The sequence below is a fragment of the Pantherophis guttatus genome, chromosome 6, assembly GCF_059756535.1.
Source record: "Pantherophis guttatus breed Tessera chromosome 6, ASM5975653v1, whole genome shotgun sequence".
NCBI lineage: Eukaryota > Metazoa > Chordata > Lepidosauria > Squamata > Colubridae > Pantherophis > Pantherophis guttatus.
Genome location: NC_142068.1, coordinates 76,489,736 through 76,511,853, shown reverse-complemented (window position 1 = coordinate 76,511,853; position 22,118 = coordinate 76,489,736). Strand labels below are relative to the sequence as shown.

The 22,118-nt window shown below is 42.2% G+C and overlaps 1 protein-coding gene across 1 annotated transcript in view; it reads left to right on the top strand.

Moving 5' to 3' along the window:
* The window catches only part of ANAPC16 (anaphase promoting complex subunit 16), a 31,939-nt gene extending 18,967 nt beyond the window's left edge, over positions 1 to 12,972 (top strand). Inside the window, exons 3-4 of the mRNA XM_034425998.3 lie at positions 7,380 to 7,454; positions 12,041 to 12,972. Of these exons, the coding sequence (XP_034281889.1) occupies positions 7,380 to 7,454; positions 12,041 to 12,156 (191 nt within the window). The 3' untranslated portion in view covers positions 12,157 to 12,972. The remainder of the gene's footprint in view (positions 1 to 7,379; positions 7,455 to 12,040) is intronic.
* The last annotated feature ends 9,146 nt before the right edge of the window (positions 12,973 to 22,118 follow it).

Sequence of the window (22,118 nt, the reverse complement as noted above, 5' to 3'; positions counted from 1 at the left end):
TCATCTAGTTTTGAAAAAAACAGTTATGTGGCAACGAAGAATACCGATTGAGAAAGAAAAGTTCAAAGCAATCTGTAGAAAATTAGCAGCACAATTCTTTGGACCTTGGCCTTGAACTCTCTTTTTTACTTCTGCCAGTAGCTTTTTTCCAAAGTGGTGATATGTAGGTTGTTTTGTTTTTTTTTCCCCCTTGCATCAGGATTAAAGTGATGATTATTTCACCTTCAGGTTAATAGGTGTGTTTATTCGTATAAGAGTTTCATTAGTCTGGGAAGTATAATTAGCTATTTAGTGCCAGTTGCAGGATGGCAGGTTGCGGTTGCTAGACATGCTGTGGAAAATTCCAGGTTATGTCATATCTGCAAAAAATCTTAACTCTTCAGAGTATTTAATTACAGGGTTCGTTCTGCATGGATATACATCTGAGAAATTGCAAGACTGTTTTTGGTGAGCGGCATGCATGAGTGTGATTTTTTTTTTAAGCAAACAAGGAAGTAGGTTCAAAGAAGAAAAAATGTTAGCTGACTTACTGAAACAAGTTGCTCTTTGTTGTGAGCAGTAGCTTTTCTTGGATTGGAAATGCACACTTGAATTTGAACTCTTCTGGGTCCTTAAGTTGCATTCTTTTAATTTCTTTTAAAAGAAATTAAAAGACGCTTGCTCCTGGGGAGGAAAGCTATGGCAAATCTAGACAGCATACTAAAAAGCAGAGACCTCATCCTGCCAACAAAAGTGTGTATAGTCAAGGCTATGGTTTTCCCAGTTGCAATGTATGGCTGTGAAAGTTGGACCATAAGAAAGGCTGAGCACCAAAGAATTGAGGCCTTTGAACTATAGTGCTGGAGAAGACTCCTGCGAGTCCCTTGGACTGCAAGGCAATCAAACCGTTCAGTCCTAGAGGAGATCAACCCTGACTGCTCTTTAGAAGGTCAGGTCCTGAAGATGAAACTCAAATACTTTGGCCACCTAATGAGAAGGAAGGACTCACTGGAGAAGAACCTAATGCTGGGAACGATTGAGGGCAAAAGAAGAAAGGGACGACAGAGAATGAGGTGACTGAATGGAGTCACTGAAGCAGTAGGCGTGAGTTTAAATGGACTCCGGGGGATGGTAGAGGACAGAAAGACCTGGAGGAACGTTGTCCATCGGGTCGCGATGAGTTGGACACAACTTAGCAACTAACAACAACAACAAGCTGCATTTTGTATTACCAGTAGCATGTGATTGTGATGGGGATGCTGAGAGGGTGGGTAGAGCAAGGACTATTGTAACTTCAAACAGTCGCCAAAAGAATGGTTGTAAGTCAAGGACTACCTGTTTATCTATGGCGAGATTACATATGAGTTGAGCTCCAGCAGGACATCACTTTACTGTTAATCCAACCCAGTACGTAGTGTAGCTTCCTTACTCTAAAAAAAAAAAAATCTGCATTCTAGATGGGACAAACAAGAATGTCTGTATTTTTGGTGAAAACTTCAAATAAACTGCAGGAAGACAAAAGACAATGGTTGCATGTTTGCCCTGGCCTACAGGTCAGATTTATTTTTCAAAGCACCAGAAAGTAAAACAAGAAACAATGGATGGAAACTAACCAAGGAGAGAAGCAACCTAGAGCTAAGGAGAAAATTCCTGACAGCGAGAACAATCAACCAGTGGAACTTCTTCCCTTCAGAAGTTGTAAGTGCTCTGTCACTGGAAACTTTTAAGAAGAGACTGGACAGCCCATTTGAGCAGGGGGTTGGACTAGAAGACCTCCAAGGTGTCAGGGTTCCAAGTAATAGACCCATAGCAAGCAAAACTCCAAAGCAGGTAGATTCCTCAAAGAATAGCTTTATTGGATATTGGCACAAATCTGGTGAAAACCGACTCTGAAGGTCCCCGCAGTTTTCACCTAATTAAAAGTAAAAGTTTTTCCCTTTCCCCAAACAATCAGTCACATGTTCCAATCGAGGTGCCGTCCAGTTGCTGGGTAACATCACTCCTCCTCCCTCTGACCAGGTGTGAGAATGTCCTTGGTTCCCAAGAGAAAGTATTTTGTTTTGGCTACAAAACCCCAGCTATCTCTATTCCCCGCTCCCTATCCTTCAGCTCCAGTATGGCAACACTGAAGCGGCAAGATGGCTTCGGTCTAGTCAGCTTCAGGGTTGACACAAGGTCCCTTCCAACTCCGTTGATGATGATGATGAAGATGATGATGACGACACATCTCCGCTTTCCTACTGCCAGAGGACTGATGAATGCCCAAGCATTAGGATTAACCTTTCCCAAAGCCAGCCAGCTGCTTCTTGTCTATTTGTTTTGTTAGATTGATGTCCAGGAGCTTAAGGCACGTTCCCTAGAATTCCCTTTCATTTCATTCCTGCGCTAATACCTTTGTGAGGTTGGTTAGACCCAGTGGTGAAATCTGAACCGGTTTCTCTTGCTGTTTTACTTACCTTCCCAAGCCTCCTTTTGGCGTGTGCTGAACCACGCGGCACAGGTGATCGTCGGACTGTAGCTTTTTTTTTTTACTACCGGTTCGCACGAACCAGTAGTTTTTATCACTACCAGTTTGCCCGAAGCGGAGCAAACCAGTAGCATTTCACCCCCGGTTGGACCCCTTTGCCCAAAACCACTCTGCAAATTTCCATAGCTGAGCATTAGAGTTGAATCTAGGCCTCTTCAGTCAGAGTTCAGCACCCACTTATGCCACACTAACTTTCACACTGGTTCGTCCTGGGCCCTGGGCAAACAGTCACCTCCTAAGAAAATCAGGACGCTGCCTTGTTTAGACACATCAACTGATGTTATATTGGCAGCGTGTTAAGCATTAAATATCAAAAGCTCCTGCAGCAGACTAAATAATAATAAGTTGCAAGACATTTAGCTAAGTGTCAGCAGAATTAGGGATGTATAAGGCTGGTGTAAATTAGGGCCCCACAGGCAAATTTGCCTGCTTAATTGTTTCTCATGTCTTCTAAGAACAGAGTAGGAGTAAGCCAGCTATATGTCAATGAGTCCAGAAGAACTGACTGCTGAGTTGGTTCCGGGAAAGAAGCTGAATTGTGCTCTACTATAGAGGGCAGTACATGCATGCATAACACAGTTGCCAACTGATTATGCTTATATACAGCTGTTTTTTTTCAGCTTCAGCTACTCTGCTATAAAACAAAGTAAAGATTGTGTTTGAGGCTTGTAGTTCGAAGCAAGTAAGTCTCCAATTCATTTTTTTTAAAAAATAATCTGAATAAAATCAAATTTGTAGGGCAACGAAGCTGGCAGGCATCAAGACAGGCTTTTCACAGGATCACTAATAACAATAGCACTTAGACTTGTATACCGGTTTACAGTGCTTTACAGCCCTCTCTAAACGGTTTACAGAGTCAACGTATTAGCAGCAACAATTTGGGTCTTCATTTTACCCACCTCGGAAGGATGGAAGGCAGAGTCAGCCTTGAGCCTGGTGAGATTCGAACTGCCAGATTGTAGGCAGACAGCAGTCAGCAGAAGTAGCCTGCAGTACTTCACTCTGACCATGCGCCACCGCGGCTCATTTCATGCCTTTAAATGCTCTGCTGACAATTCCTACCTTCCATTATGTCTCCAAGATGGGACACCTGAAACTTTTGTTCCCTATTGCACAACTGTCATCTCAATTTTAAACCTGTTTTGGGGGTTCACGGTTCTATTTTTCCAAGGAAAGATCTAAAGTTAAGCAAATGTGAATTGGGAAAGCTACTACTACCAGCTATCTTTTTTTAGATTTGCTCAACAAAACGGGGGGGGGAACGGTAGCTCGTCATTTCCAAACAGTTGTGTGACCGTTCTACGTCTTAGAACAGGCCTCACGTATACCAGAGCTGGTTATTCTTCCCAGAACTTCCTCTGAAAATCAGCAGTGCCATTTTCTACCATTTTCAGATATGTAAATGGTAGAAAATGGTGGCATCTATGCTGAAAGAATTTTAACAACAACTGGGGGAAAAAAACCCTCAACAGCCAAGAATCAGCTAAAAGGTCAGAAGACAGAAACACCTGGTGTGTGGTTTGAGCCTCCTGCCTACTAGATATCATTGGGCTCTGCACTTCCTCCCCCATATGTCAAAAGCGAAAAACGATTTCTAGATATCAAGAGGTTGGCCATGCATATCCCACTTCTGAAATTGGTGCCTCCAGAAGCAGCTGTCGCGAATGGGATGATAGGAATTAACAGTTCAGAATATCTGGGAGATACCAAGTTCGTAATGATGGTTATTTCAGAGATTGTGTAATGGTATGTTTTGAAAGTCAGTCAGTGATCCCAAGTAGCAGGGAGCCTGTATTTGTGAGAATTTGAACTGGGCAATTGAGAAACAAGAGAATGTTCTGACTTAAACCAGTTAGCCTAGGTTTCATATTTGGGAACAAAAATAAGAACTAAATTCAATTCATTCCATACATGAGCTACCTCAACCTGTACAATCAAGTCTGTATTATCAGCTTGGCAGGCTATTATTTGCCTTTTATGGGTGAGTAACCCATAACATATCTAGCAAATAAAGGTTTCTTGGAAAATGTATTGTTTTCAGGGCCTTGAGTTTCTCCTAACCTTGGCCACAGATAGTGTGCTAGTCTTGCAGTAGTCTTGAAGATCTAGTAAACTGTAATTTAAGTGTCGGTATCCATGACATGATTTTTTTTTCCAAGGATGCATTTATATTTTGAAGTTTAATTTAAAGAGAATTGAAGTGGCATTGTTCTTCTTGTGTCCAATACACAAAAACTACGAAATGCCTTGTTTCAATGTTTCAGCATTGTTAAGGATATTCTTGGCTCATAATGATGTTATGGGTTATTGAGCAGTGTACCCCTTGAGTATGCACATGAAAGCGGCTGAGAGTGAATAACCACAGTTAATATACTGACACACTGAGTTGTGGTAGTCTTTTACTTTTTAGAAAAAAGTAAAGCAAAGTCCAATAACAATCCAAGTCATACACAGATAAGGCGATAGTTAAAATATCAATTCAGGGATATTCCAAGTACAAAGTCTTCTTACCAGTTGTTGTCATTACACAATAAAACAGTTCTTCTTGAGTTTCAAACAGGAACAAGTTCAGTATTAAAACATTCAATAAATAGTAGAAAGCAACAAGTAGCAATGATCAAACAGTGATCATACAGAGAGAACAGGTAGAGAGTAACAGCAAATAAGCAGATAAAATGGTGTAGTGTCCAGAAGCCATGATTCAGGCTTCCCCTTAAATACATTGGCTACAGAGCTTAACCAATCAGGTTACAGGATGATGCAATACAGTCCTAAAGCAATATAATACCTTTTGACAAACATGTATTGATAGTTTATATATTGCCTGACCAACTAGTTAGACAATAGCCATTTCCTAACAAGCATAATATGGCTATAAAGAACTGTCTCATATTATGGCAGTTGGAAAATAACATCCATCTGTCTCCTAGACTGGTTAGTAATAGCTGTCTAAGGTTTCAAGGGAAGCCCCCTAGCATTCTGAGGAGATGCTGGAAATTAAATCTGGGATGTTTTATCCCATCTGAGATGCCAATCATTTATGTAGATTCGGGCTATTTTTAACTAAGTTTACATTTTCCATTTATGCAGTTCATTTAAAGCAGTCCTGTGGCAGTCCAGCTCAAATACTGCAATATAGTACTGTGTTTTCCCGAAAATAAGACCCTGTCTTATATTTTTTGGAATTCCGAAATAAGCGCTTGGCCTTATTTTCGGGGAGCTCTTATTATTTTGGGGCGCGTGGAGCAAGATGAGGCTCCTCTTGCTGTTTTACCCGATTTCCAGCTCTGCATTTAAATATTTTTGGGGAGAGGCTTATTTTAGCGCATGCGCTCAAAAGCCCGATAAGGCTTATTATCAGGGGATGTCTTATTTTCGGGGAAACAGGGTAATGGGGTGGCTTGCATGAAATGAACAAGTAAGAAAAACACAGTAAACAGTTCCATGGAAAAAAATCCTATGCAAAGGTTTTATAGATAGTGGGGAACTCATCACTAGTGGAAGGGATGGAAGTCTAGTCATTTTGGCTCTGGAACGCAAGGAAAAGGCAGATTTGAAATGCTTTTCTAAATGTCCTTAGGGTCAACGTCAAACAAATATCAGGGAAGAGGTGGTTCCAGAAAGGGGGACCTGCAATAGAAAAGCTTACCTCCTGAGACCCATCAAATGACATTGTTTGAAAGAAAGGATTCAAAGCATACCTACCTATTAGAGAAGGGGTGTCAAACTCAATTTCATTGAGGGCCGCATCAGGGTTGTGTTTGACCTGGGGGGGGGACGTGGCCAGGGAGGGCGTGGCCAGCTTGACGTCACTCGTGTCAGGGGGTGCCTGTGGTGGCTCGAGCGCTCTGCCAGCGAAAACGGAGCTCAGGATCACCATTGGGCAGAAGACATCGAAGCATAGCCAGCCAAACAAATAGATTTAAAAATAGTTCCTATCCTTGGGCTGTCAGACTCTTAAACACAACCACAATCACTCCACGCACACATGACTAGTTTTTCTTTTTCTTTCTTTCCCCTAATTACTTGCATAGGGATTATTCTTTATGCTATTCATGTTTGTCATGGATTGCACCAGTGAGGCTAAAACCAATTTCATTGTATACAATGACAATAAAGGCTATGCTATGTTAGGAGAGCTGTGCGCACTCCATTTTCACTGGCAGAGGGTTGCAGGAGGCCATTGCAGCCAAAAACGGAGCTCGAGAGGGCCGTGTGCGGCCCTCCTGAGCTCCGTTTTCACTGGAAGAGGCACCGCGGGCCGGTCCTTCACTGTTTCCAGGGCAGCCCCACAGGCCAGATCTAAGTAGCCTATGGGCCGGATCCAGCCCGGATCAAAGCTGGGCCTTGCGCTTGACACCTCTGTATTAGAGCATGACGGAAAGGCCAATACTTTTTGAGAGAGGTGGTCCCACCAATTGATGGTGTGCTTTATAGAGCTTTATAGGTGATAACAAGCCTCCTGAATTTTATCTGGAAGCCTATAGGAAATTTAATGCAGCTGGCGGGGGTGGGGAGGGGGAGGGAAGGGAAGGGAAGATGCATGCCAGTGAGAAAATGACTGGATCAGATCAAGAATCCAGCATACTGTTCCCAACAACTGTCATCCAGATATAATGGGAATCCATTGCTTGAAGATGACAGCAGCAAATGGCATTGCTGTAGAGCATACACTGAGTTTTCCCGAGACAACTGGCTAGTCATTGTTGGATCAGAAGCTAAACTGTTGGCCTGGTTCACTTTTATCATTATTACACACACTTGTTAATTTATACATCGGTATAAAAATAAGACTGTAATATTTTTGGGTGATACTCTTAGAAGGCTTTTCGGGATCGTAAATATTTTAGACTTCCTTTTTCTCTATTTACAGATGGGTCAGAACGATTCCTTTGTGAGTCTGTCTTCAGCTATCAAGTTGCATCCACCCTGAAACAAGTAAAACACGGTAAGTGAATAAACTCACAAACTCTATTGTTATCAGTGGACCTGTATGTTGTGTCAGGATTTATCTATATAGAAACCCAGTAAGGTAGTAGAAGTACCTTACTGTATTGAAAACAGCAGGATAGAACAGAACATATTGGATAGAACAGGATAGAACAGAACATATTGCTTAACGCATTGTAAGCCTCCCTGAGTCTCCGGAGAAGGGCGGCATATAAATTAAAGCCAAAAAAAAAAAAACATAATAAAAATATAGCAGATGTTTAACGAACCTATTGTCACAATATTATCCTGCGTAATAAAAAAAAACCAAAAACAAAGTTTTATCTATATGGTCTATTTAACCAGGAGATAAGATTGTAACTTACATTATTTGATGCTGTTGTATTCATAAAACAAGCTATGAACATTGTACTCGTAGAAAGCTTTGTGAGCCATAACTTTGCTGTTAATAAAGATCGCTATCTTTCTTTCTGGGTCATCTGGTTTTTAATCTCTTGCTTCATCATCTCTTTCTCCTCATACTTGGTTCATGTGATACATTGGACATCAGTTTATTTGCTTCCGAAATGCTGTCAAGATGGGACAGAACTCTGGAAGAAAGTATCTGATTAGCGTAACTCTTTTTGAAGGAAACTTGATCACTTGCTATTTTCAAGCAAGTGATCAAGTTTCAATCTCTTTCAAAGAGATTGGCCACAGAGTTCTTAAAATTCTGTTTTTCTATCAAGTAAATTAAATGCTTGATTAGATGGCTGTTCTGCCAGAGTCTCTTGCAAAATTTGAATTTTGTAGATATATTCCTTTTGGGCCTACAGCGAGATGGACAATTTTAAGGTTTTACAGTAAGGATGCCCAACCTTGGCAACTTTAAAACTTGTGGATTTCAACTCCCAGAATTCCCCAGCCATCAGAATTCCCCAAGTTTAAGTCCACAGTCTTAAAGTTGCTAAGGTTGGATTCAGTGGTGGGTTTCAATTTTTTTTACTACCAGTTCTGTGGATGTGGCTTGGTGGGCATGGCTTGGTGGGTGTGTCTTGGGAAGGATAGTGTAAAATCTCCATTCCCTCCCCAATCCAGGGAAAGGATAGTGTAAAATCTCCATTCCCTCCCCGATCCAGGGAAAGGATACTGTAAAATCTCCATTCCCTCCCCAATCCAGGGGAAGGTTACTACAAAATCCCCATTTCCTCCCGATAGCTGGGACTCAGGAAGCAGAGAATAGATGGGGGCTGGGCCAGTCAGAATTTTTACTACCAGTTCTCCAAACTACTCAAAATTTCCGCTACCGGTTCTCCAGAACTGTTCAGAACCTGCTGAAACCCACCTCTGGTTGGATTCCCCTGCTCTAGAGTATGTCATGATATAGAATATATTAGGGCTAATGGTTGTGTACACAATCTATTTGTTCAGCTGTATAAAAAAACCACAGCACAATAAGATATCGCATGGCTAGTATTTCTTTATTCTCTTCTCTGTTAGCACAAAAGGTAAGGAGTTAATATCACCAGAAAGAAACCGCTTGCAAGATGGGACACCCCCAGGATAGGTAGTGGGTGTAAATAATTTTTACCCAGACCACTCTCATAACAGGAATGAAAGTTCTCCGATTTGGATGAAGGTCAGGATAAAAACAATTTGAAAAAGATGATAGCTGGAATCAAAATAGGTCAAAACATTGTGAAGCTGGAAAAACCTACTTTGCGAAAAGTGAAGACCTCATAATGAAACTAGAAGAAGGAAAGTGGAAAATATGGGTTAATGTTAAATATCAAGGTGACAAGGGTTGTGTCAGCTATCTACTGTTACCTTCACTTTTCACTGTCAACTGGTACATTCAGTTGTATGCTCTAGAGCAGGGATGGGGAACTATGGCCCCTTTATGAGCTGTGGACTTCAACTCCCAGAATTCCTGAGCCATCCATGCTCAGGATTTCTGGGAGTTGAAGTCCACAGTTCATAAAGGGGCCATAGTCCTCCATCCCTGTTCTAGAGAAATAGAGAGGAGATTAATTCTAGGCAAAATGGCAATGAAAAATGTAGACAAGTTCATAAGGATATTTCAATGGCAGCAAAGATTAGAGTCAAAGATTGAGCCGCCCTGAGCCCTATGGAGATAGGGCGGCATACAAATCAAATAAATAATAAATAATAATAATAGAGTCATTAAAGCAAAGGTCTTTTCAAGTGGTTCTGCGTGGAATTAAAAACTAGACGCTGAGAAGGTACTTGCCTTTGAATTATTATTTTTGAAGACCATAAATACTAACCACTCATTCAGTTTTGAACCAAATAAAATCTGGTGGTTGTGTTGAGGTGATGTTCAGCAAACAGAAACTCCCATGCTGCAGGCATGTGGGGTGAGAAATGCGGAATGAGGAAAAATTGTATTACCGTATTTTTCGGACTATAAGACGCACTGGAGTATAAGACACACCTTAGTTTTTGGGGAGGAAAATAAGAAAAAAGCTGATTGGGGGTGGATCGGCCTCCCGGAATACCCCCAATCAGCTGTTCCCAGAGGTGAACTTTAGCAACAGGTCTGTTGGTTGTGAGCTCTGTGCCTTGCTTTTTTTCCAGCCTCTGAAACCTCCGTTTCAGAGGCTGGGCGGGACTACATTCGATGTATAAGATGCACCCAAATTTTCACCCTCTTTTAGGGAGGGGGAAAGGTCCATCTTATACTCCAAAAAATACGGTATTCAAGATTGAGAAGAGGAGAAAACAAGAACAGATAAAATGCATGAATAGATAATTCCAGATACAGTTACTGGAATATCCTTGGAAGACACTCTGCAAATTATTATTATTTAAAACACCTCTAAATGGACAGCATTTTGATTGTTGGGTTTCAGTCTGAATCAGGACCACCTAACTATTAAGGCTGTTATATAATACATGTGAGGCCAAGATTTCTTGGATCTTTTTTCAGGGAAACCTTGGGATTTATTTTTTCCCCCTGTTTTTGTCTCATGTTAAGTTTATTTTAGTACAACATTGCAAATTCCTAAATATTTCCAATCTCAAAGTAATTATTAAGTGTATCAACACTCATCCAGCTTTATACATATTTATAAACATTAACTACATCGATAAACATTCCATCCACGTATTAAGACTGTTGACACTTCAGATTTAATTTAATAGGGAATTCCTTTTAAAGACATTAAGAATTTCCTATCTTCCTTTGGAAACAGAATTTCCTACGTCTAAATGTAGGGTGTCACTGGACATCTATTGAAGAAACTTTGGCAGAACAAGCTTGATATTAACATGTTCATATTAAAAACCCACTTTCCCCATAGATAAAATTGTCCAGTCATTGCGGAATGGCTGTCTCATTCGTTAGGTTTGTCTACGTCAATGAGGAACTATGACCCCATTGCGACTGGGCACAAGTAGACCTCGAGTTACAACAATTCATTTAATGACAATTCAAAGTTACAACGCCTCTGGAAAAAGTGTCTAATGCCCATTTTTCACACTTACAACTGTTGTGACCCCATGGTCACATGATGAAAATCCAGATGCTTGGCAATTGGTTCATATTTATGAACCAATGTCCTAGAGTCATGTGATCAGCTTCTGTAACCTTCTGACACGCAAAATCAGCGGGGAAGACAGATTTACTAAACAACTGAAGCTGTTACTAACTTAAGAGCTTCAGTGATCCACTTAACAACCGTAGCAAGGAAGGTCATCAAATGGGGCAAAACTCACTTAAATGTTTCACTTTTAACTTTTCACACAGTAACATAAATGTTGGGCTCAATTGTGGTCATAACTTGAGGACTATCTGTATGCCACCAACCATTTCAAAAAATGTCTTTTGCCCAACCCCATCAATTATTCTGTCATCATTCCTTGTCAACTGCTCTAACACTGATGGGTTTTTATATTGTTTTGCTTATGGCTTTTCTTGAACTATTAGTGTATTTGACATGTTTGAGAATTTTGACAAAATGAAAAGCATCTGATAGATAAAGGCATGAACAATCTCAGTGTAATACAGCGACTTTGTTTTAGCTTCCTTGTGATGTACCAGCTGTAGCAGATGACAGAATGATAACATATCACTGTGTGGAAGTGTTTGATATTTAAGTTAAGGTATAGCTTTTTTTTTTTTTTTTGGTTGGCTCACATGCAATACAGTTGTTCTAGAGAACAGATATTTTGGCCTTATTCATAACTTGAAGGATATATCCCAACATCTATTTTCACTGGCTAACAGTTTCTATGAGAAACAGCAGGATAGCTGGAATAAAGTCGGATCTAAAAGAGCTTTTGTAGGATTTAGAACTGGAGCAGCAGAAATAATACATTTGTTTTCCTCCAATTGAAAAATAAACGTGAGGATCTTTGAACAGAATTTGTTTATTTTTAATATTTTTTTTTATCCTGTCTTGGGGGTTGATAATGTCTTGTGAATCGTAGAGTGAAAACGAATTGTGTTGGATTCTAACTAGTTAATGTTCCTGTGATAAAAGATTTTTTTTCTGCTTTAAGACATGATGTGCAGCTTATAGTCCATTAAAAAGGCTTAACCAAAAGTTGATTGCAAACCCATTTTTTAATTTTCTGATACAGATCAGCAAGTCGCTCGAATGGAAAAACTCGCTGGCTTAGTGGAAGAACTGGAGGCAGATGAATGGAGATACAAACCCATTGAACAGCTCTTGGGCTTCACCCCGTCTCTAGGTTGAAATATAGCCATTTGTTGCTGTGGAGAGATCCAGGATTCGTGTAGCTCCGTTTTAAAACTTTTCAGTGGTTTCCTTCTGCGTTTTCCCACAACTCTGATGACAATCCAGAACTACAGTTTTGGGTTTTGTTTTTCACCAGATCCAATAAATATATATTTATACATCAGTAGTGGGTTTCAGTTTAGTTTGCTACCAGTTCGTGCGCATGCGCAGAAGCGTCTGGGCGGGTGGGCGGAGCCTCCTGCCGCCGCCGCTACCAGTTCGCCCGATCCGGGGCGAACCGGTAGCAACCCACCATTGTTATACATCTTTTTTTAGGGTTTTCTTTTTTTTTTAGCTCACTTTCATACTGCTTGAGGATAGTGTGATTTCTGTAAGTAGGGAGATGTAATCACTTTTCAGGGGGGCAAAAAAACCACCTTTTTTTTTCTTCAGAGGGAAAAAGGGATGATTATTTTAATTCAGCAGTCTTGATTTGTTGACCTTGAGCTGCCACAATGAAAATTGGCCCAGTGGTTGGGCTTGTCTTGTGTGTAACTCTAGGAGAGCGGCGTAAGAAGCCATCATTTTGAGCCCTAAGCGATTGCTTTGAAGAGAAATGTGATAATAGAAAGAGGTTCACTTGGAGGCCAGAAAAATATTAACCGTTTCCTATATTTAGGTTGTTGCTGAGGCTGCATTTTGACAGCTGTTCCTCTGTTAATTATGTGTGGAAATGGTCAGAACAAGTCTTAAAAGGAGACATTGACTGCCCTGTTTGCTGTACCAGTCCACCTGAATAGTCTTATTTAGTAAATAAATTATTTTAGCTCTTGCCATGATGTTGGTTTTGGTATTTCTTTCAAGGGTTTAGGAAATAAGGAAATGGATTGATACCAATACGAGTTTCAGTAAAGGTACTAAGATTCACGAGGTCTACATAAGGGGCAAATAAGACAGTCAGTGTAACTATGACATCTTGAGCTTAGAAGTTTCAGAAGAAAGCTGGATGACGTTCTCATAGCCTGGAAGAGAAGAAAAAAACAGGCAAATGACTGGTTTTTGGGTATGTGTGTGTATGTCCTTTATGCTGTCTAAGTTTAGTTTAGTTTAGTTTATTTGATTTGTATACCGCCCTACTCCCGAAGGACTCAGGGCGGTGAACAGCCAACAATAAAATACATAAATACACAAAATTTAAAAACCCGATAAAATCAAATTAAATTATTTGGCCCAGACAAATTAAAATACCCCAATAATTTAAAAACAGATTAAAATTTACGTATTTAAAAAGGGAAGAGATCAGGCCAAGCCCGCTTGATGGAATAAAAAGGTCTTCACAGCACGGCGGAAGGAGCGCAGATCCGGGATCCTCCGTATCTCTGGGGGGAGCTCATTCCAGATTGTAGGTGCCCCCACAGAGAAGGCTCTCCCCCTAGGGGCCGCCAGTCGACACTGTTTGGCTGACAGCACCCGGAGGAGTCCCTCTCTATGAGAGCGTACTGGCCGGTGGGAGGCTATTGGTGGTAGTAGGCGGTCCCGTAAATAACCAGGCCCTAAGCCATGGAGCGCTTTAAAGGTGGTAACCAAAACCTTGAAGCGCACCCGGAAGACCACCAGGAGCCAGTGCAGCTCGCGCAGGAGAGGTGTTACATGGGAGCACCATGTCGCTCCCATTACCACCCGCACGGCCGCACTCTGCGCCAGTTGGAGCCTCCGGGTGCTCCTCAAGGGGAGCCCCATGTAGAGAGCATTACAATAGTCCAGGCGGGAGGTGACGAGGGCATGAGTGACCGTGCGTAACGAGTCCCGATCCAGAAAGGGACGCAACTGGCGAATCAGGCGGACCTGATAGAAAATCCTCCCGGTCATGGCCGTCTAAGCTTGGTTGTTTCCTTGCAGATGTTTTCATTATCCAAACTAGGTAGGTAATGCCATCAAATGCCGATGATGTCATCTAGTTTGAGTATTAAAACATAAGAAAACAACCAGACACAGTATTGAAATATAAGAAAACAACCAAACTCAATATTGAAACTTAAGAAAACAACCAAACTCAGAGTGCACCAAGGACCTCCCCATTCAACCGTGAGCTACAAATATTGTTGACTAATTGTGGACATGCTACCGATAGGCTTAGTTTCTGAGATCCTGGTTTGTCATACTTGGATTATGCACTGCTGGCCCAAATTGCTTTAGCCGAGAGTCGATAAACTTGATCAGGAAGGCTTGATACTGAAATTTATAGGATTTGGGGAGCTCATCAGTAGTTCCTCATCGAACTGGAGTAGGATGTTAAGTGAGCTGTCACAGGGCCCTATGCTGGGCCTCTGTTCTTCATAAGTTTCTGTTAACGACTGCATACTCAATTTCCACGACACAAAACTAGATGGGATCATTAAATGCTATGGAGGAGATACATGTAGTCCTCGATTTACGACCACAATCGAGCCCAAAATTTAAGTTGGTAAGAGAGACATTTGTTAAGTGAATTTTGCCCCATTTTACTACCTTTCTTGCCACAGTTGTTAAGTGAATAGCTGCAGTTGTTAAGTGGATCAGGCTCACATGACCCTGGGAAACGGCAACCGTCATAAATATGAGTTAGCTGCCAAGCATCTGAATTTTGATCACATGTCCATGGAGATGCTGCAGCAGCCATAAGTGTGAAAAATGGTGATAAGTCACTTGTAGTGCTGTCGTAACTTCGAACCATCACTAAACGAGGACTACCTGTACTCCAAAGTGCTCTAGAGAAAATGAGTTGAAAATAATAATTATATTTAATGGAGATAAATGCTAAGTTTTCCAACTAGGAAACAAATCAATTGGATAGGTATACAGTGCAGGATTTCTGGCCTAGCTATTGTACATGTGGGGAAAAAACCCTTGAAACTGCAACTGATGACAAACTATGAATCAACAGTGTGATCTGGTTGTAACATAAGCAAAAGCTGTTTTCCAACTGCATCAGTAGAAACAACATTTCCAAATCTTAAGAGAGGGGATGTTTGCATCAGGAACAGTTTCATCCACTTCCAGCTGTGATGGAAGGCTTCTCTGTGTGTGCAAATAGAAGCTGCCTCACCCCCATGAAATAACCAAATGACGTGACTCACCTTCAGAGAGATGATGCAATTTATCAAAGCCTCTGCAAACCAAGCAACTCATCAATGACATTTTTAGCCTATATATATATATATATATACCGTGTTTCCCTGAAAATAAGATTGGGTCTTATTTTCTTTTGGGCCCCAAAATAAGCACTAGGGCTTATTTTCAGGGGTGTCTTATATATTCCTTGTCATATATTCTTATAACCCCCCCCCCTCATGTACGGGAGGCCCACTTCTTCCTCGCAGCGGGACAGGAAGCTACACAGTGCTGCTACCACGAGGCAGCAGGGTGGAACTTCCCCACACACCACGCACTGGCTTACCTCTGCGCCCCTGCAGCCAGGCCACCTCACATTGGTGGCTCCGGCAGCCCCATCCAGCAGGACCCCCTGTGGCTGCCAGCTCACTTCTGCTTGTTTGCGGCCGCAATGGAGCAGGAGGTCGAGTGATGTGCTGGTGCCACCCTGAGGCGGGAGCATGGAGCTGCCCCCACACGCCCCACACCGACTTACCTCAGGTTTTCCGCAGCCAGGCCATCCATGCCCCGACACCTGCCTCACCTCCCAACCGCAGCACCAACACTGTTCAGCCTCCTGACTTGCGGTCACGAGCAAGCAGAAGAAGTGGGCTGACAGCCACGTGGGCTCCTGCACATGGTTGTTAGTACTGCCACCGCAAGGCAGATATCATGGCGTGGGTGGCCTGGCTGTGGGGTCCCTGAGGTAAGCCGGTGTGGGGTGCATGAAGCAGTTCCACTACGTTCCCGCCTTGCCTCATGGCCATGACACCACAAGCAAGCAGATGGAATGGGCGGGCTTTTCATCATGATTTATATTGAACCATTTAATTTTCCACTCATCCCAAATCGAGGATACCACAGGGAAGAATTCTGAGAAAGAAAACGCGCAGTAAACCAGTTAACAAGACAAGAGAAAACAGCAGAAAGGCTTGTGCCGCAATGTTCTTGGGGTTTCTAGGAGATGCCAGGGGAACATTTTGTGCTTACTGACGGCTTCTCGGCTGCTATTCCCTCCCAAGTGCTTACAATCTGCACATGAACTCTAATGATGTACAAACAAAGCCCCAGCCAATATCTCTAGATGCAAATAGCAGAAGGGAGTCTTCTTAAAGAACTTGGAACAAAACAGCCCACCAGACATTGCTAAACCCAGCCAAAAAGGAGCCCATACAGTCAGTCTCTGCTGCTTTGCAAATCCCTGTGTTTTTATAAAGCTGAAAGGGGGACATGCTGCTTAAGGGATGACTTAATGCCGTTCCAAAATATCTCTCCAATACCTCAGAGCGTGGCTATTTTCTACCAAGAAAGAAGCAATTATATGGTTATTTCCTACTTGGCATGCTTCAAAGAGGTTTGAGAACCAGGAATTCAACTGATGAAGTCCGCCTCCTTGTTCAGCTGCAAGGATAGGAATTATTTCAGAAGCTGATCTTCTACTTCTCGTGCAATAGGTAAAGATGCTGATATAGGATTGTACTAGGTGGCAAAATGGCTCCACCTCAACAGCAGGAAATGGCAGAGAAACGACAGCAGAATTTTCTTCATTTACTGTGTCATGAAGCTTGGAGTTCAAAGGTGCTATCTATATTTTTATATATATGTTTTTACAGAGGCCTCCTTCATATGCTTGAGTCAATAATCCCGTGCAGAGGAATTAAGGAGGCAAAACTTGAGAACTTTGATTGGTTGATAAGAAAATCTATTTGATGTCTTTGCCAAGTTGCTCATAAAGGCATAAGAACCGGGTCAAAAAAATACTGGCACGTAACTAGTGTTCCACATCAACAAACAGTTCGATGGCAGAAGGGTTGGATTGGTTGATCAAAACTTCCCTTTCAGCCTGGTTGTTGTTGTTTTCCTTGTGTTCAAAGTCCTCTTTTTGGACTTTGTTTAATAACATTTCTCTTTTCAAAACTCATTAATAAGGCGACAATGAGCAGTGTCCCCATGGTCATTTTAGAAGACTCCATCTAGACTTGGTTTTTGATCTTGTTCTAAAGTTAGTTTTGTTAAGTGGCAACTGTTTAAGGCAGGGGTCTGCAACCTTAAACACTCAAAGAGTCATTTGGACCCATTTTCCACAGAAAAGAAAACACCGGGAGCCACAAAACCTGGGTGGGCGTGGCCAACTCGATGTCACTCACTTACACCAGTCACATGATCCCCTAGCCACACCTACCCATCCAGTCATTAGGGCAGAGAACCAGTTGTTAAGAAACACTGGGAACCACAAAACTCTTTTGATATCTCTCTCTTCCACCTCCCTCCCTCCCCCTCTGTATCTCTCTGTCTCTACCCTGGTCACTTCTCTACCCCCCGCCGTTGCCCTTACCTTCTCAGGACAGGCGAGGAGTGACTGGGAGGGGAGGGTGAGGCCAGCCAGTGGTGGGATCACCTGACGGAGAGCCACAACAGAGGGCCCAAAGAGCCACATGCGGCTCCTGAGCCACAGGTTGCTGACACCCGGTTTAAGGTAATATGCCATGGCCACTTTAAGACTGATAGACTTCAACTCCCAAAATTCCCCAGCCAATAAGGAATTCTGGGAGTTGAAATCCACAGATCTTCAAGCTGCCAAGGTTGGACACCCCTAATTTAAGGATTTGATAACATCTCATATCCTCAGTTATTAAAGAACAACGTCAGTTTAGCATCTCTTAGAAAGATGCTGGTACTGAACCTGAGACCTAGTGTAGGAGAAACAAAGGCCATCTGATCTATGTCCCTTTTTGGTTACTTCTAAAATAAAGCAAATGGGTGTTTGCTGTCACGTCATAACGGATTTCTAGAATGACTAGGAACAAGTCAACTGGAGATATTAATTTCCAGAAACTGTCAGGATCTGAACATTAAATATTACCTTTGATTAACTAGCCAAGCAGGAAAATTTCCACAATGTGAAAAAAAGATTCCAAACTTAACCAGTTTCTTTTTACCATTTGGATTTCAGCACCGGTGGGAAACACACAGAGACACATAAAGGAGGCATTAAGGAAAATAATTAGGATGTATGTCTAATTCTACGTACAAATTTAATTCTGATGCCCTTTGAAAGGGTCTATGGCCAACTCACCCCAGGACAATTCACTATGGTTAACTTGCCTTGGGACAAGAGTTACACTAATATCGAAGAAATAGTGGAATAGAATCATTAAAGAAAGGATGCCAAAGGAGGGACAAACTGAAATGCGAATTGCAAAAATTAAAATAATTTTTAATTACTTTAAATAATTGAATTATTGAATTGTCCCACAGGAGTTATCCCATGCCAAGTTGGCCATTGCGAGCTGTTCTGTGGTGAATTAGCCATGGTGAGTTGACCATAGCTAGTTGGCTGTGGCAAGTTGTCCCATTCCACTTTGAAGTGTTAATTTCTTCTAGGAAATAACAGAAAACTATCGGTGCTTTGCTGTTTTATCTAAATCAGGGATTCCCAAAGTAGTCAATATTGATCCCCCCCCAAGGGTTGACAGGCTTATCCATTATTATTTGTTATATTATTAAAATATCTATGAAATTATTTTCAAATAAATGGGGCTTCATGAACAATTTGAAATTTCATGAAAGGTTCAATGACCTGAGGAATTTGGGGGCTCCTGGTTTAGAGAAAGCAGTGTCACGTTTTGGATTGTTAGCTTTTTCAAATTCTCTCTATTTTATCTACTTTTGTTTTTTCACCTTTTCCAAAATGTAACCAATGGGACATCAGAATTAATTTCCCAGCTGTTCATGCTGTTAGCAAAAGGAAGAAACGACCACATAAAGTGGTGAATTCTTCACTAAGGGTGTTCAAGCAGAGACTAGATCAGTGTTTCTCAATTTTGGCAGCTTGAAGATGTGTGAATTTCAACTCCCAGAAATCTCCCACCAGATTGTTAACTGGGAAATTCTGGGAGCTGAAATCCGCACGTTTTCCAGCTGCCAAAATTGAGAAACACTGGACATCATCTGTCAGAGATGCTGTAGAGCAAGGGGGTGATTTCATTGAGGGCCACATCAGGGTTGTGTTTGACCTCGGGGGGCGTGGCCAGGGTGGGTGTGGCCATCTTGAGATAACACATGTTGGGGGAACTTGTGGTGGTCAGAGCACTCTGCCAGCGAAAATGGACTCCTGATCTCCATTTTCGGCTGTGACAGCCTCCTGTAACCCTCTGCCAGTGAAAACGGAGCTCAGGAGGCGCGCACGAGCTCCGTTTTTGTTGGCAGAGGCACTGTGGGCCAATCCTTCACTGTTTCCAGGGCAACCCCGTGGGTCAGATCTAAGCACCCCACAGGCCGGATCTGGCCCACGGGCCTTGAGTTTGACACCCCTGAGTAAGCCAGGACATTGACCCAGATGTCCTCTAACATTCCTTCCAACCCTAGAAATCTACAGTTCTCTTATGGTAATAAAGGTTTACTGGGTTTTAAGCCAAGACAATTTATATGTGAACAACATACGCAAATGTCTTGCCCACCACAAATACACTTCATGGAAATGTGCATTTCAAGCCTAACTCTTTTTGTATAAATGCTATGCCTCCTTTTCTGGTGCCCACATATCTCTTCTCCATATTCCATTTTAAAACGAGCAGTTAAAAAAAAAAATGGCAAAGTTGATGAAAGTTAATCCTCGTGAATCTCTGTTTTCCTCCCTTTGTTCAACAGCATCTCCGAAGCTGCAGCATCGGTTGTTCCATGGGTTTCCTTTCAGCTGTTCTTTTAACTAATAATAAATGTTCACTTATGGGGTGATTTTTCTCTCTTGGCTGAACTCCCACACAAGCCACCGGTGGGTGTGTTTTTATTGCCCTGCACCCAAGCAAAACCAGAGGCTCTTTGTTGCAAGCTGCTAGGGAACTGGTTGTACTAGAAGCAAAGGAAACGGCTGCAGACTGGCTGTCTAAAATTAGTTGTTAACCACTGTGCTGTTGCTTGCTGAAGATCCCCACCAGATGTATCTCTGTCACATGCAGAGAGACAAAAATCTTATAGTGCAGGCAAATACTTCTACATCAGTTGCAGGAAAAAAATGCAAACACCCAGTCTTTATCTTCATGGGTGAGGGAGTATAGAGCACGGGTCTCCAACCTTGGCCATTTTAAGACTTGTGGACTTCAACTCCAAGAATTCCTCAACCAGCTTCTGGAATTCTGGGAGCTGAAGTCCACAAGTCTTAAAATGGCCAAGGTTGGAGACCCCGGTATAGAGAATCCTGTTGGATCAAACCAAAATACCTTCTTGTCCTTCATGATGGGACTATACGTTGGATAGCCTTTTCTTTTGGGAGGGATCACATATTACAGAATTTTCGACATAGGGCCATATTTGCATGCAGGTTTTTCAAGGTTTATTACTTCCTCATTTTAACGGTTAGTTGCAGGAAACACCAACACATGGCATCTGTAAGCACTGCAACACATAACACTGTCCTTTCTGAGCCTACCAACTAGAGTAGAGTAGAGTAGAGTAGAGTAGAGTAGAGTAGAGTAGAGTAGAGTAGAGTAGAGTAGAGTAGAGTAGAGTAGAGCAGAGCAGAGCAGAGCAGAGCAGAACAGAACAGAACAGAACAGAACAGAACAGAACAGAACAGAATTCTTTATTGGCCAAGTGTGATTGGACACACAAGGAATTTGTCTTTGGTGCATATGCTCTCAGTGTACATAAAAAGGAAAAATAAAATACATTCATCAAGAATCATAAGATACAACACTTAGTGATAGTCACAGGTTACTAATAAGCAATCAAAATCATACTAGGAAACAAAACAATATAAATCTTAAAAATACAAGCAACATGGTTATAGTCATAAGTGGGAGGAGATAGGTAATAGGAAGGATGAGAAGAATAATAGTAATACAGTCTTAGAAAATAGTTTGACAGTGTTGTGGGAATTAGTTAAGCAGAATGATGGCATTCGGGGGGAAAAAACTGTCCTTGTGTCTAGTTGTTCTGGTGTGCAGTACCCTATAGCATCGTTTTGAGGGTAGAAGTTGAAACAATTTATGTCCAGGATGTGAGGGGTCTGTAGATATTTTCAACTTCCATCTATTCAGTGGTGGGATATCAAAATTATGTGCAGTCAGGCTGTCCACTGCTCAACACCATTCTGGAAAAGGGAGGAAGCATGGAGTAAGGAAAGAGAAGAAGAGAAATGTTGGGTCTTTGCCTGAGAAAAGGTCCTAATTATGAGAAGCGAAGGACACAGTGGTGGGTTGCTACCGGTTCACCCCGGTTCAGGCAAACCGGTAGTGGCGGAGGCGGGAGGCTCCGCCCACCCACCCAGACATCATCAAAAACGCTCTGCGCATGCGCAGAAACTTTTGTGTGTGCGCAGAAGTGCCACGCACACACAAAGTGTGCGCACACTCCCGCACACTTCCAGCCAGGAATTGAAACCCACTACTGGAAGGACCCGACGTTGAAAGCTTTGTGTGATATGGGGTTGTAAGCATGTTCACTTGGGTTTCCCCTGGCTGTAAAGACACAAGAACCCCATGGGGACTAACAGAGATGGAAGAGAAAGAGCATCAGCATCACATATTTGATCACATTTTGTGCTCAACACCTAAACCAAAATGCATTTAATCAAGTGGGTTGATATGCTTGAGGGATGTATCATCATTTTCCTTAGATACCGCTATGATTGATCATGCTAGCTGATTCATGACAAATGCCCTTTAATATGAGACATCTGCCTAGAATCCCAGAGGCCAATAAGAATGTTAATCTAGTATTCCTCACGTTAGTGCCCTTCCTGTACGAGAACCAGGGGTGGGCTGCTGGGGGTTCTCAGGGAGAACCTCTAGCTAAGATTCTGTGCAGTTCGGAGAACCCCCAAATCCCACTCCTGGCTGGCCCTGCCCACC